This window comes from Glandiceps talaboti, chromosome 1 (genome assembly GCF_964340395.1).
Source record: "Glandiceps talaboti chromosome 1, keGlaTala1.1, whole genome shotgun sequence".
Lineage (NCBI taxonomy): Eukaryota > Metazoa > Hemichordata > Enteropneusta > Spengelidae > Glandiceps > Glandiceps talaboti.
Window position 1 is genome coordinate 12,313,990 of NC_135549.1, and position 17,621 is coordinate 12,331,610.

The 17,621-nt window shown below is 35.1% G+C and overlaps 1 protein-coding gene across 1 annotated transcript; it reads right to left on the reverse strand.

Moving 5' to 3' along the window:
• Positions 1 to 1,925: 1,925 nt before the first annotated feature.
• LOC144438900 (sorting nexin-5-like) lies at positions 1,926 to 14,120 on the reverse strand. Its single transcript, XM_078128125.1, has 10 exons — positions 14,050 to 14,120; positions 12,298 to 12,423; positions 10,575 to 10,676; positions 9,581 to 9,787; positions 9,153 to 9,342; positions 6,610 to 6,694; positions 5,651 to 5,777; positions 4,608 to 4,697; positions 3,853 to 3,918; positions 1,926 to 3,697 (listed from the first exon to the last, which is right to left on the reverse strand). Exons 1-10 carry the CDS (start codon positions 14,050 to 14,052, stop codon positions 3,497 to 3,499), a joined length of 1,197 nt encoding a protein of 398 aa, XP_077984251.1. The 5' UTR covers positions 14,053 to 14,120; the 3' UTR covers positions 1,926 to 3,496.
• Between the last annotated feature and the right edge of the window lie 3,501 nt (positions 14,121 to 17,621).

Below are 17,621 nucleotides of genomic sequence, written 5' to 3' on the forward strand. Positions count from 1 at the left end.
AGACTCTCACTGAATTGTCTATGTAACCTGTACTCATAGACGCTCACTGAATTGTCTATGTAACCTGTTATCATAGACTCTCACTGAATTGTCTATGTAACCTGTACTCATAGACTCTCACTGAATTGTCTATGTAACCTGTACTCATAGACTCTCACTGAATTGTCTATGTAACCTGTAATCATAGACTCTCACTGAATTGTCTATGTAACCTGTAATCATAGACTCTCACTGAATTGTCTATGCAACCTGTAATCATAGACTCACTGAATTGTCTATGTAACCTGTAATCATAGACTCTCACTGAATTGTCTATGCAACCTGTAATCATAGACTCACTGAATTGTCTATGCAACCTGTAATCATAGACTCACTGAATTGTCTATGTAACCTGTAATCATAGACTCTCGCTGAATTGTCTATGCAACCTGTAATCATAGACTCACTGAATTGTCTATGTAACCTGTACTCATAGACTCTCACTGAATTGTCTATGTAACCTGTAATCATAGACTCACTGAATTGTCTATGTAACCTGTACTCATAGACACTCATTGAATTGTCTATGTAACCTGTACTCATAGACTCTCACTGAATTGTCTATGTAACCTGTAATCATAGACTCACTGAATTGTCTATGTAACCTGTAATCATAGACTGTCACTGAATTGTCTATGTAACCTGTACTCATAGACTCTCACTGAACTGTCTATGTAACCTGTAATCATAGACTCTCGCTGAATTGTCTAAAACATCAATAGTGATTTCAATCTGACAAAATGTTGAAATGTTTTTGCAAACTGAAATTCAAACTCTCAAAATAAGTTATAACATTTAATGACACTGAGACAAACACTTATAATCATTTCATACATTCTACAAAAAAAAGCCTGTAAATATTTATCAGGAGGAGAATCTAAATTTGCATCATCCTAGGGAGTCTTTGTGATTATCTGGAATGTGACCACCAAATGCCCAAAACTGTACAAAAGGAACAATCCTAATCATTGATCCATGGTGCATGTATATCAGTGTTATAACATTGATCCATGGTGCATGTATATCAGTGTTATAACATTTGATCCATGGTGCATGTATATCAGTGTTATAACATTGATCCATGGTGCATGTATATCAGTGTTATAACATTGATCCATGGTGCATGTATATCAGTGTTATAACATTTGATCCATGGTGCATGTATATCAGTGTTATAACATTGATCCATGGTGCATGTATATCAGTGTTATAACATTGATCCATGGTGCATGTATATCAGTGTTATAACATTGATCCATGGTGCATGTATATCAGTGTTATAACATTGATCCATGGTGCATGTATATCAGTGTTATAACATTTGATCCATGGTGCATGTATATCAGTGTTATAACATTGATCCATGGTGCATGTATATCAGTGTTATAACATTGATCCATGGTGCATGTATATCAGTGTTATAACATTGATCCATGGTGCATATATATCAGTGTTATAACATTCATCCATGGTGCATGTATATCAGTGTTATAACATTCATCCATGGTGCATGTATATCAGTGTTATAACATTGATCCATGGTGCATGTATATCAGTGTTATAACATTGATCCATGGTGCATGTATATCAGTGTTATAACATTGATCCATGGTGCATATATATCAGTGTTATAACATTCATCCATGGTGCATGTATATCAGTGTTATAACATTGATCCATGGTGCATGTATATCAGTGTTATAACATTGATCCATGGTGCATGTATATCAGTGTTATAACATTGATCCATGGTGCATGTATATCAGTGTTATAACATTGATCCATGGTGCATGTATATCAGTGTTATAACATTTGATCCATGGTGCATGTATATCAGTGTTATAACATTCATCCATGGTGCATGTATATCAGTGTTATAACATTCATCCATGGTGCATGTATATCAGTGTAGTGTTACAAAAAGAAATTTAAACCTCACTAGCATGGTAAAATAGTGCCCCTATGGTCTAGTCAAATGACTGTCACGACCTGCATCACAATTTATATAATACATCATTATTAAGTATTAAGTTTAGTGCTGTGTTACAGTAGCAAAAACACATCTGACTTCACGATAAAATAACACAATGCACTGGTTCTCTTCAAACAGAGAGTGAATATCACCAACTGAACATCCATTCACAATGAGGATCATTTTTATCACCTGTGGCATGTTTGATCACCTGCTATATATGTGTGATTTGATAGTAACACAAGTTATCTCGTTTTTATGATTTCTATGAATACTAAACTGTGCGTTAGCCCAATCCACTTAGGTCTCTGTTTTACCATTAGATATTTTGTTTGTCTAATCCTGTGTTGAACCCAGTACATACAATAAACTGATGGCTTTCAACTGATTGTCTTCTTCCAAGTTAGGAACAGAACTCCCATTAAGAACTGATCACAGAATAACATTCCTAAACATACAAAATAAAATTTGACAACAAATAATTCATTTGAATCACTTAAACACTCACTTATTTTGCATTGCAGTTAAATCAGTTCAATCACTAATCAGTACAAAACTGACAAAAGGCCCATTCAGTAATGGAGGAGTGGGTAAAATACATCTCAAAAACAGTCACAGACATTCAGTGCTGAAAAGAGTAACTTACAATATCTTACCCTAATACCCATCCCTGGACTCAAAACAGCCCTGGAACATGTAAACAGTTTTAGGTTTAGATTGAATTTGATGTGATAGTGTACACTAATCAAAGTATTGCTATTTTGTGAAATCTTATACACTACAAATGTTGACATTGGGGGAAAATATTACATCATTTTTTTCACGTTCCACAAAGTTTACAGAAATGACAAATTGAATGAAAAGCACTGACATGTTCAAATCTCACTCGCAATGTCCTTGTATAGAAGGGTATGGCAGTACCTGAGGTGCCAGACAAATGAAACTCTGTACACATGGTTCATGTAAATGGGGGAAAGTAGACGTTACCAGTAATATCAGAATTTACAAACATCGTAAGTGTTAATCAAGGGAGGCATTTATAATTTATGTCTGTGAATCATCCAAACAAATGTTATCCGTCAGTAACATTCAAAAATCTTGCCAAAGTATGATTTTTCTTTTTCGTAAAATCATGACAAATTTAGCATGATATATGTATACGTATGTCATGGTCAACAAAATGATCAGCTTGAATAAAGATCTAAAATTAGAGACACAAGGGACCATGTGACAACACAATTCAGAATCACATCGCATTTATTTCTCTATGCTAAACAAATAAAATCTTGGAGTGTTTATTATGGCCTGTATTGACAAATTCAGTAACAAGCTTGAATTTTCGATTTGAGATAACATATCTTACTGGAGATACAAACAAAAACTCAGGACAGTACAGAGAATAGAACATTGCACTATATTCTCTAGATATAGACAATGATATAGTAGTATTCTTTTGTTTATGTCTGTAGGAGAAATAAAGTTACATTAAAAAGGCCTTGATGGTGGTGAAAGGACATTTGACATTGCATTTTCTGGAGTTGATGTGGGTGAATTGCCTTCTTTCAACTTTTTAAGATCCCTAGCAAGCAGTGCATAGGTGTCTCTGGCTGTTTTAATCTTGGCTTCAGCATACAGAATCAAAGCTTTCTGGAATGCAAGGACTCGGTCTCTGTGGTACTTCACAATCTGAAAAAGATAGATAATGCAGTTATCAAAATATGATCACATAATGAGCAGAAGAAATCCAATCACTAGTAGCCCACAAAAAAAGTATGCCTGATGTATAGCGCCCTCATGAGTTGAACTATAACACAATTACTCCTTTTGTTTATGTAGCTCACCTCTTTCTTGGCTACTTCAGATACCCTGTCATATGCAGCTTCAGCTTCTTGTTTTGCATCTTCAGCCTGGAATGTGACAGAAAATATCTCATTAGCATTCATACCACACTTCCATGTACACATAATGGGCTATTTCACCTTCTGGACCTCTCATGCATCAGCCAACTCATCTCAACTGAAGACAGACTGGTTATTAAAGGCTGACCAACACATTATACCAAGGAATCTAACAATGTGGTAAATTAATTCAGGCCTTCAGTGGATGTGAACAACAAACTATTAGTAAGAAATATTTATATAAGTAACAGTTCTGTGCCATGGGTTTTAGTCTATCTTATTTGGACTGCAGTAATTAATTGGATACAAGGGGGGCAACATCTTTGCAAAACCATGAATAGCAAACTTATTCAATTCAAGGAATTTATAATTTGCTTTAAAACTACTCTTCATAATATTAATAATAAAGCGAATTTATAATGCAGCTGTTCTCTGAAGACCTCCACGCACAGACACAGAACTACTTACAAAATGAGAGGATACAGAGAAAGAATTTGAAAACATGGAAGGATGTAGAGAGAAGTTTGAAAGTGAGTGAGAGTTAAGATTGAAATAGGTAAGTTTTAAGGGCAGAGTAGAAGGAAGACTTAGAGTGAGAGTGACGAAGACTGTGGAGAAGACTGTTCCATTTCATCAATTATTATCATGTTAAATATAAATTGCAATGAAACATGACCTCAACTATTGTTTGTACTTACAGCATCTCTCTTCTGTGGTTTTGCTTTCTCTAATGTCTTTGTTGCATTTTCCAAATCTATCATTTTACAAGTTCTTCTAAACAGCATTTCCTAAAAACGAGGCAAATTTGTTATACATGGTGTTAGGAGTTCTAAAAATGAGAAAGCTTTTAAAGTTGCACTAGCTGCAACTACAAAGTTGAAACTGGTTTGTTAGATAAAATGACTTTATACTCGTAGTATTGTTCATGATGAGATGTATTGAATCTCCTGTGGGTAAACATATTTGTGTAAAAATACATATAGTGTGGAACAATACGTGTATATCCAATTAATTAATTTTTGGGTCCACACCAAAAAACAATTTTGTCACCCAAAATTCACATTTAAATTGATGGCTGTAATCAGTACAAAAGTGCACTAAAGGCTGAAATAATTCTGACTGGACTTTTCAAGTGTACTAAAGGCAGAAATACGTATAACTAGACTTTTCCTATAAGCTGATAGAAGTATTAATAAACACAAATGTACTACAGGCAGAAATAAGTTTGCCTGAACTTTTCCACTAAGATCAATTCAGTCAAGTTATCCTTTGATTATTGGAATCAGTGCCTAAAGAGTTCAAAGATGTGTACCTTCTCTGATTCCTGGTACCTTTAATACATAGAGGTTATTATTGGAATCTATGCCTAGAGAGTTCCTAAATAAACATGAGAATGTGTACCTTCTCTGATTCCTGGTACCTTGCATAGAGGTTATAATTGGAATCTATGCCTAGAGAGTTCCTAAATAAACATGAGAATGTGTACCGTCACTGATTCCTGGTACCTTGCATAGAGGTTATTATTGGAATCTATGCCTAGAGAGTTCCTAAATAAACATGAGAATGTGTACCATCTCTGATTCCTGGTACCTTGCATAGAGGTTATTATTGGAATCTATGCCTAAAGAGTTCCTAAATAAACATGAAAATGTGTACCTTCTCTGATTCTTGGTACCTTGCATAGAGGTTATTATTGGAATCAATGCCTAAAGAGTTCCTAAATAAACATGAAAATGTGTACCTTCTCTGATTCCTGGTACCTTGCATAGAGGTCTAAAGAGAAACCAAGGGTGTTTTCATCATTCACTACAAACACTTCAACACCTTGTTTATAGTCCTCCAGAGCATGGGAAAATTTGACTAGCATACTGCAGAAATGAAAAGAAGTTGGTATTAGCTTGGAAAGCAATCATCATCTAGAACATGGGCACATTTAATTAATACACTGCAGAAGAGAATAGAAATGTTTGTGTTAGGTCGAAGGCTAATTATTTCACATTCACTGGGATATTCACTTTACAGATGTACTCTATGGATAAGAAATTGTCTATAATACACTATATTGCCATCTAGAAAACGACCAGATGTTGCACTCGGATCATACAGCTCTAAATCTGATTATTCTTACTTTGAATACATGAATGTGTAGCAATTTACCATCGTTGACCAGGCCATATATACAAATCTACTCAGATTCCCTCATGTAACAATAATGGCGTTATACAATAATATGCTACATGCATGTAGTACAAAACAAAACATATATTTACAGAGAGCTAAGATTTGTTTCTATATGTGGTGCACTTGCTTAGCTAAATTTTTGTGCATCACTCAGACAAAAAGTCTCAAGTTGGAGATCAACCCCAGTTTACAGAGACCACAGTTCCTGTATTAGAGGGACTGGTATATTTGTCAATAAAAAACTTTCATTGTGAGTTGATTAGTCATTAAGGTGCAATGCTTGATTTTAATAGCTTTACAATTTGGAATCAAATGATGATTTTCAAACCCACCATAATTTAATAGCATTCCTTATATGTTGACGTTAAAGAAATTGTATCGACAATGTGTTACAATTTAAGCATAGACTTTCAGAATCAGAGAAAAACATACTATTCATAATGCCTCAACCATGAAACCCTCTGACTGTGTCAGAGTGCAGTTGAATATTTTTACTTTAGAAATATGACATTTTCTTACTTGTTTGCAGTTTCACTGTCACCTTCAAGAATACCTCCACCGAGATTTAAAGTAGTTGATAAATGAGAATAGCCTCCCACTAATCCTACAAGAATATAGAAAGGAAAGATACAATTATGATGGTCACCACACTATGTCTAAGTAATTATCAATGACCAAATATCATGCCATAGCTTATCAACCTAGTAAATACTTTTTTTAAAGTAATACTTTTACAACCTTGGCATCCTACTCCTCAAGGTTGTGCCTGACAAGAAGCAATGCCTTCACTGAAAATGATAAACCTTTGCCTGAACCTGTATATGTACCATGCTCCAACTTGACATCAGTAGCAAGTGGTTTTCAGACTAACTATAGTACATGTATGCCCTCTCTGAAATCAATACACCAATGCCTTCACTCAAAACAATATACCAATGCCTTCACTCAAAACAATATACAAATGCCTTCACTCAAAACAATATACAAATGCCTTCACTCAAAACAATATACCTATGCCTTCACTCAAAACAATATACCTATGCCTTCACTCAAAACAATATACAAATGCCTTCACTCAAAACAATATACCAATGCCTTCACTCAAAACAATATACCAATGCCTTCACTCAAAACAATATACCTATGCCTTCACTCAAAACAATATACAAATGCCTTCACTCAAAACAATATACCAATGCCTTCACTCAAAACAATATACCTATGCCTCCACTCAAAACAATATACAAATGCCTTCACTCAAAACAATATACCTATGCCTTCACTCAAAACAATATACAAATGCCTTCACTCAAATCAATATACCAATGCCTTCACTCAAAACAATATACCTATGCCTTCACTCAAAACAATATACCTATGCCTTCACTCAAAACAATATACCTATGCCTTCACTCAAAACAATATACCTATGCCTTCACTCAAAACAATATACCAATGCCTTCACTCAAAACAATATACCTATGCCTTCACTCAAAACAATATACCAATGCCTTTACTCAAAACAATGTACAATGAATGCCTTCACTTAAAACAATATACCAATGCCTTTACTCAAAACAATGTACAATGAATGCCTTCACTCAAAACAATATACCAATGCCTTTACTCAAAACAATGTACAATGAATGCCTTCACTTAAAACAATATACCAATGTCTTCACTCAAAACAATATACCAATGCCTTCACTCAAAACAATATACCAATGCCTTCACTCAAAACAATATACCAATGCCTTCACTCAAAACAATATACCAATGCCTTCACTCAAAACAATATACCAATGCCTTCACTCAAAACAATACACCAATGCCTTCACTCAAAACAATACACCAATGCCTTCACTCAAAACAATACACCAATGCCTTCACTCAAAACAATATACCAATGCCTTCACTCAAAACAATACACCAATGCCTTCACTCAAAACAATACACCAATGCCTTCACTCAAAACAATATACCAATGCCTTCACTCAAAACAATATACCAATGCCTTCACTCAAAACAATATACCAATGATTTCATTGAAAACAATATACCAATGCCTTCACTCAAAACAATATACAATGTATGCCTTCACTCAAAACAATATACCTATGCCTTCACTCAAAACAATATACCAATGCCTTTACTCAAAACAATCTACCTATGCCTTCACTCACAACAATATACCAATGCCTTTACTCAAAACAATGTACAATGAATGCCTTCACTTAAAACAATATACCAATGCCTTTACTCAAAACAATGTACAATGAATGCCTTCACTCAAAACAATATACCAATGCCTTTACTCAAAATAATGTACAATGAATGCCTTCACTTAAAACAATATACCAATGCCTTTACTCAAAACAATGTACAATGAATGCCTTCACTCAAAACAATATACCAATGCCTTTACTCAAAACAATGTACAATGAATGCCTTCACTTAAAACAATATACCAATGCCTTTACTCAAAACAATGTACAATGAATGCCTTCACTTAAAACAATCTACCTATGCCTTCACTCAAAACAATATACCAATGCCTTTACTCAAAACAATGTACAATGAATGCCTTCACTCAAAACAATATACCAATGCCTTTACTCAAAACAATGTACAATGAATGCCTTCACTTAAAACAATATACCAATGCCTTTACTCAAAACAATGTACAATGAATGCCTTCACTTAAAACAATCTACCTATGCCTTTACTCAAAACAATGTACAATGAATGCCTTCACTTAAAACAATATACCAATGCCTTTACTCAAAACAATGTACAATGAATGCCTTCACTTAAAACAATCTACCTATGCCTTCACTCAAAACAATATACCAATGCCTTCACTCAAAACAATATACCAATGCCTTCACTCAAAACAATATACCAATGCCTTCACTCAAAACAATATACCAATGCCTTCACTCAAAACAATATACCAATGCCTTCACTCAAAACAATATACCAATGCCTTCACTCAAAACAATCTACCTATGCCTTCACTCAAAACAATATACCAATACCTTTACTAAAAAGATGTTACTCACTTAATTGAATGAAAACCATTTTATTAAAATGTTCACTTGCTTCTTTCAGAGCTGCAAGTTTATCATTACAATTGTCTCTCTCTTTCTGAAAAGTGTCATCAACATCCCGATGGCCTCCTTTCCGTGCTTCATCCATTGCTTTGGAAAGATTACTTAGAAGATTCTTCTTAATTTTGGCTCTTGTTGGTGCCTACAACAAGGACAGATTTAACAAACATTACAATTTAATTCTAGTAGATGTATTAGATCAAGTACTGGTTGGTACGTCTACTTCATCTCTGTTTTTGAATGACTTTGTATTCTCCATTCTTTATCACTGTAATTGAGTAATTTGGAAATGTTTTATCTATGTTTTGTAAGTTGACTTCATCCCTTTTGCATGTACAGCTGAGGTCAAAGATCAAAGGTCAAATACATGTGTCACTTACCTCTGTTTCTGTAAGAAATTTGCCTAGTGTTTCATTTTTTCCTAGTAACTCATGTCTTAAAACCAACTGCAAATATTTTTCTAGACTACGACAGTCTTTGTGAAATTCATCCCCTATGAGTGTTTTACTACTGCTGCCTAGCTGTTTCTTAGATTTGGCTTCTGCTCCTGAGGCTGAAACACCTGGTTTCATTGGCAGTGGGGGAAGCTGTAATTATGATAGACAGGATAACGGCAAAGTTAGTAACTATCAATCAATTCAGTAACTATAAGTAGTAATTCACAATATGTTGTTATGGATAAGGGAAAGTATAGCTTAACAGTAATATCCCATTTGTCATAGCAAACATTCTACTTGTTACATTAGAAAATTCTCTGTTGAATATCACTGCTTCCAGTGTAAGCAAACTAGTTTTTGTTTATAATTATATCATTTGAAATCACTCATGTAGTGCATTATATTGCCATTACCTACTTGCAAAACATAAAGTACTACAACAAGTAACACTGAAGTAAAGCACTTTCTCTATGTGCTATACTTGTTTATAGCATTCATATCAAGTGTAAAAGTATACCGTTGCAATTGGTTTCATTATAAGCCTAGCATGTGGCCTTTCTAATGTGGTCAATTAGCAAATGAAACAGTACACTTTTACACTTGATATGGATGCTATAAATGACTGTGATACATACAGAAAATGATTTACTTTGGTGTTCTGGGTTGTATTGGCTTACTGCCTAAGAATTACAAAATCAAGTACAACATTTCTGTAGTTTCAAAGGTGTGAGCTGTCGATGAAAAACTTAGTTACACGTAGCTATCTGGTGTGATTGCATCTTATTATTTTCACTGATTTGAGAGGAGAAAAACAGAAAGTTTTGGTGAAATAATTTCCTGAAGATTTAATTGAAAAGAAAAGAGATATTACTGAAAATGGGGGGAATTAAAATATTGCATTCCTCATCAAAATAAATGTGGTTAAAGATGTACTTACAATAATTCCTATGACATCATGTTGTGTTATTAGACAATGTTCCAACCACTGGAAATCTTCATACTGCCTTACGACTGTCACTTCCTGGTTACTTTCATCTAACTATAAGGAAACAGGAAAAGTTTATTAGAGTTTAGTGTTCCATCAAAGTACAACTTAGTATGGAAAGGGGAAGGATTGATCAGATTTGGTCGGTATCGGTTTAGAGGCCCAGTTTAGATTAGGATTAAAATGAAAAACAGTTGTCAGGTGGAGTTATATAGAAAGGTTGTTCATAACAAATAATGCTTTATAATCCATATGTCTCTACTGATAAGATAACACCTACATGAGAGCCTGGGATTTGAAACCCTGGCCTTCAAGCTTACTAATAAAGGAAATGGGAAGAGTTGATTAGACTGGGGTTCTATTTATTATCTAGTGTCAGGCTTCCCCTAACAAGGTCAGACATGCTTTAATCAAACAATCCTATCAACTCAGTCACAACTCACACACTTGTGGACATGTAAATTGTACAAAAAACCAGATGTAAACTGAAAGTGCTACCTAAGGTTACTTTCTCAATATTTTGGCTGACTTTAGCTTGAACAGAATTATTATACTAACATACATTTTTGACAACCCTTTCTTAAGGCTAGCAAGCTTTATAAATAAAATTCTGAAATCAAAAACAAGTAGGGCTAGTAGACCCTTTACAGTCTAGGGAGTGTCGTTGGCAGAAGGGCTTTTTTGTATGTACAGATATCTATTGCATAATTGTACTTGAATATCCTTGTACTCATCTTCTACATAGGGCTAACCATTTATTGACGTACATGTATTACTGCGATGCTCCACATCAGAAGGGGGTCACAATGACACAGAACATAGCAGTAACACGTCAGCGAATGGTTAGCTCTGTGTAGTCAATGAGGGCGCACAATACAAGGATATTCAAGTACGTATTACGATGCGGTAGATATCAGTACATACAAAGCAGCCCTTTCTGCTAGTGACGTTCCCAAGACTGTTGAGAGTCTAGTAGTGCTAATAAGTTCATAAGAATGTATTCAGTTACTCACTTAACATACCAAGCTCTCAAATTTTGCTTTACATAACGTCTTCAACTATTGTCTTCAACACTAAACTGTTCTTATACTGGGAGGAGAGTGGCACTTTTATAACAAAAGGATTCCACCACAGTCACAAGAATTTCACTTTGAATTTTTTTTTTATGCGCTCTCTATCTCACATCACGATTTCGTATATAAATATTGGAAATGCCTTGTGGTTTTGTTATCATTCCAATGTCCAATTATTTATGTTGTTTTGTGCACCTTACTTTTATTCATTGTTGGACAGTGAATATTGACGAGAGATGTTTTACAATGAGGGGAATAGGCACTTGGGAGTCATGACTTTTCAATGTGTAAGTATTGACATTAAGTTAGACTCTGAGATTTAACTTACATCTAGGACAACACTTCACAGTTTTAAGAAATATGAAAGCATTGTCATCTGGTTTCACAGGTGCATAACTTTTACGTATATTACATTTTTTTGGAAATGTTTGTTCTGACTGTCACAGATCAAACAAAATGAGCGATATCTATCAAAAACATAGCCAAACACAAACAGTAAATGTCACAGAAGTTTCTTTTTCAATGTTCAAAAACAGTTGACTGTTTTAACCAGAAATTAAGTGTTCACAGACAGTCAGTTTGAGAACACATGTATAGCCTACCTTTGTCGTTTTGACATCATATTTGATAACATCACCATCTTTAGTGGCTCCTATGACTTGTACACTATACCAGGGCTGAAATGGTTTCTCTGAAACAACATCACCATTGGCATCTTGAAATGTATCCTGAATGATATAGAAAGTATGAGATGGAAGAATTATCTGAAACCTTCCTGTTTGTGGTCAATTGTTCTGTCATTTAACGAATGTCATGAATAATATGAGGTTATTACCCGATTTCACCTCTTCATTCATTGTATTGCCATGAATGGCGTTTCGGCATCATGACAAAAGTCGCTAGAAAAGTGACAGGCTTGTGGCTACAGCTCTGTTACAACCCTGTGCCATCTTTGCTGATATAGACTTACATGTACGGGAAATGTTACAGGGTCTGCAGAGGACCTGTTAGAGGGGTACAATTGTATTTGGTGTGTACATGTAGCTCACATAATGGATAGAAGTTCAAAAGCTGATACCATGAAATGAATATTTTTTATAGTTATACTTACAGCTACATTTGTTAATGAAACTGTCACACTGAAAAACATTCAATACATTCATGTTTATCACTAGCTGTATTCTTATATCACTAGCTGTATTCTCATATCACTAGCTGTATTCTCATATCACTAGCTGTATTCTCATATCACTAGTAGCTGTATTCTCATATCACTAACTGTACTCTCATATCATTAGCTGTATTCTCGTATCACTATTCTCATCACTGGCTGTATTCTCATATCACTAGCTGTATTCTTATTACCACTAGCTGTATTCTTATTACCACTAGCTGTATTCTTATTATCGCTAGCTGTATTCTTATATCACTAGCTGTATTCTCATATCACTAGCTGTATTCTCATATCACTACATGTCATGTAGCTGTATTCTTATATCATTAGCTGTATTCTTATTACCACTAGCAGTATTTTCATATCACTAGCTGTATTCTTATTATCGCTAGCTGTATTCTCATATCACTAGCTGTATTCTTATATCATTAGCTGTCTTCTCATATCACTAGCTGTATTCTCATATCACTACATGTCATGTAGCTGTATTCTTATATCATTAGCTGTATTCTTATTACCACTAGCTGTATTTTCATATCACTAGCTGTATTCTCATGTCACTATGTGTTCTCATATCACTAGCTGTATTAGGTATTCTCACATCACTAGCTCAGGACCTGAGACAACACTATTATCTTTGTTTTAGTTGTTTGCAAGGTCGTATCAGGCCAACGGTCTCCCTTTTTATGCCCGGAAGTAACCTACTGTATCCTATACGACACCAAGCATTACATGGACTATTTGTTATTATGATTCATGCAATAGTACTCTAGAGAGATCTCCTGTATCTTTTGACTGTAGTGCTAGCCTATAGCGATTAGAACTACGAGTACTAGAAGTAATGTGTGAACTTGTGCCTTGACAATCAAATATCATGAGAGACAAGCAGTACAATTAAAAAGAATATAATATTCTGAACACTTATATTATGTGGCCGCTACTTCGCTGCCCACACAGGGAAAGAAGCGACAATAAAACTTGATTTGATGTGGGCGGCGACGAGTTGGTAGTATTCATTCCACTGTTCCAGTTGAAGTGACATTAATTATAAGTTAGGACATGGACGATCAAATATACATGGCTAAAATCTGTATTACCGCTTTCTATGAATCTATAATCTATACACTATATCGGAGCCTAACACACATTACAAACACTTAAATGTTGACCACATACTCACCATATCTCATCACCAAACGTGTCATTGATTTTTCATATCACTTATACGTTGTAACACACCTCTGCGCAAAGGTCACTTCCGCTTATGCATTTCTGCGCAGCACTACGCCCCCAACGTTACGAGTTGTACGATGCGTTCGTTTAAATATTCAGTACGCGCGGCCTTGAGACGCAATGCATAGAAATATTGAACACAACTCTTTGAGAGATGTTTTCTGTTTTACTTCTTCGGTTTATTGGTGTCAATTAGGGTACAACCGTCAACATTTAACACAAAATAAAAACGAAGAAGGGCGACTGTTTAATAAGCACAGCTGTGGTGAAATAATGGCATTCTTATTTTAATTAGGGAAATTTAATTATGACATTGACACTCGAAAAACCGTTGGGGATGTTCTAGTGTACACAGGCGTCCAATACGTACATGTAATTCGACACATTGATACATCCACAGGGCTGCATGAGCAGTCAGACCACTATAGAGAATTCTCTCTAGTGGGATGAGCAATACAAAAACTTTTTTTTTTAACTTTTTTCTTCCAATATAAGGGACCGGTCAGTTTCTTCAGCCTGGGGGGGGGGGGCGCGGTGGATTCTTAAATTGGGCCGACAAAAAGTCACTGACCCCCCCCCCCTATCTGTAAAATCAAAAACAGGCTGACCCCGGCCCCCCTATCACTTAATTCTAAAACATGATGACCCCCCCCCCCCCCCCCATATATATAATATTCACATGACAGGTATTTTTGTATCATGGCTCAGTGTGGACTGCTTGACTGTCTTGCATCTACTTTATAAGATCCTGGGTTAGCACTATCATAATTGTAATTATTGACTACACAGGGTAAATATATTCCAAAAGGAGATTAATATCATCTTGACAGTGAGAGATATTGGAAAACATGAGCAGGAAATATGTATATCTCTTAGGGGGTCTTAGGGGGTCTCCCCCTAGAAACCCTGGAGGTTTTTTACTCTGAAAAGTCAATTTTGAGACTATTCAGGCCCTTTCAGACAATAAATTCCAAGCTTTACAAGACAGCACCAACATGTAAAAGAAAAAATATATTTGAAATATTAAGTTTGATAGCATCCTGACAGTAAGAGGTAGGGGGAAGAGCTTGAGACTGGGACGTGTAAAATTGTTGTTTATTGGGTCATTTGTCTTAGCTGTAAATGCATCAAAACTACACGCAAAGTGTAACAATATTGGTAAAGATGTTTGTCACGCCAGATGATTAAATGTAACAATGTTAATGAGTTTTTTGTCGGAACAGACGACGTTATGTTTCAGGTTTACGTTCGTTGTGTTAGTGTATGTATGAATATATATATATATATATATATATATATATATATATATATATATATATATATATTTACATATATATATTATATTTCATGTGTCACATGTGTTCACCTTGTTAACTATTGGCAACACGACATCCAGCAACTTCCTTTCTTTCTACATAATGTATCACGTGACTTCATATTTAAAGCTCAAGCATGTCATTTAAAGTTTCACGTAATATTGTACTCGTGTCCTGCATGGTAACTTATGGCTTTACTTTGCCCTGTTTTCAGGTCAGTCAGTTCTTTATTTACCTTTAATAATTATATCGTATTTCGTTGTATATGTTTGAGTATTTATTTATTGCAAAGTTTGTGTTCATAGGTTTCTCAAAATTGCATTCGTGATCAGCACAGCAACATGAGACTTTACTTTGAACTATTTTCAGACAGCGACCAATAACTTTGCAACATTACCAATTCGTATCTGACTCAATGTTTACCAACCAGACAAGGGAGTCTGATGTTTGTTGGATAGTTAATGTTGATAATAACACTGAATATATCTTAGGGATACCAGTGGCCAGCTCTGGTAGGGGTATGCGGCCAATGCCAGAATCCATTCTTAGACCCATTTGACAAAAAATAGATATTCCAAATATTATATCAGAAAGTTATATTAGAACAACAGCCAAATCTAAAAACGTCCTATTTTTTCTCAGGCGCCCTGCCGTAAAATCTGTTCGTTCCCTTAATGAATATATACGCAAGAACTTGATATAGACTGATATTCATTTAAGTTTGTATTGTTTTAAAAAGAAAACAACCTTACTGCGTTTTCGACCAATGTAGCAAACTACAGGTCTCTGTACTGCACCGTCTGAGACTTTATATTTCGTTGCTTCAGCACTATATGTGCCCTGACTTTTAAGAATGTTTTCGACTTGAACAAAATCGGCGTGAAACAACATATAATATCCCAAGCCTGCGTTTGCAACTGAACAATTGCAAAAACAACTATATACAACATATCCAAACGGCTTGTTAATGTTAGCTCAAACTGCTTAACCATACCTTTTAGCGTAACAAAATTTCAGATCAAATAATAACTTCATGAGACTGACATGAATACAAATATATGTTTAACTCAAACCTTTATCAATTCCGTTTACGAATGAAAATGATATGATATAGTTAGGGCGCCCTCACACTAGACCTGAGATCAGTTTACTTTTAGATATATTGGTTATTTCCCATTCAGTCATCAATCAAGAATTCTCTGTTTATCTCTCCTTATTTTATTGACATATTATGTCAGTATGAGTGTGAAAAAACTGAAACAGCACTACACAATTTTATTCCGGTACAGGCGTGAGCAGTTTGATTTGTATTCCTCGCTGTAATATTACTACGCATTGTAACAACAGACTTACTTTCGAATTCCTGACAATAGCTTAAGGTAAGCTGAATATTAAATATCACAACCCTGAAAACGACAGTAATGTGATATCTTTCAGAAAAGAAACACATGCCAGTATTCTGTCATGAATTTGTAATTACCGTGTTTGGGTTCAGACATGATGCTGTTTAAACATGTCGCCAAACACCCAGTTGGAGAGAATCTTATTATTGCAATAGCTGACATTGGCGCGGCGTCAAGACAATAATTTAGACGTGCTTTTATAAAGTTACGCCATCTCGTTTCAATAGGTATTGCTATCATTTTTCATGAGAATAAGAGACTTTAGTGATGAGGGCATCACATTTTAGACAAGATGGAAAAATGTCATGACTCTACATTGTTTAGTATTTTAAAAGATAGCTTGGCTGGAAAACAGTTGTCCTCAAGGCGTCCTTTTGTTTCAAATTCACGGACGCATCACGTAATTTACATATAGTCATGTTTAGACACTAGACATTCCAAGTTTTCCTGTATTAGTGATTTGTAAAATTTAAGTCAGTCGACTTCTGACTCTGCCCTTGTGGTGAAGCCGTGAGGTTTCAGGGCCTAGATAAATAAGGTCTATGTTCCAGTTCATACCACACAATATCGTCTCGCATGCTGTTTATCATTCCACTACAAGTGCTGATCTTAAAGATATGATATGGAGGAGAATCCAAACCCGTGTTAAAAGGCTATTGGTGGTAGTCTACCTCTCGGCAACCAAGCGAGTGTTTTCGAACCCAAACACGGTAATTACAAATTCATGACAATTCAATAAGAGTGTGTGAAGATGATCTTAAATGATAAAGTTATAGAAGTTTAAGGTCAACTTTTTGAAC

Excerpts from the sequence above, each read along its gene's own strand:
- LOC144438900 (XM_078128125.1), bottom strand. Across the intron at positions 10,677-12,297 it reads ATGATGTCAAAACGACAAAG|TTAGATGAAAGTAACCAGGA; the intron begins GTAGGCTATACA and ends GTTTCCTTATAG. Across the intron at positions 5,778-6,609 it reads GACAGTGAAACTGCAAACAA|TATGCTAGTCAAATTTTCCC; the intron begins GTAAGAAAATGT and ends TCATTTCTGCAG.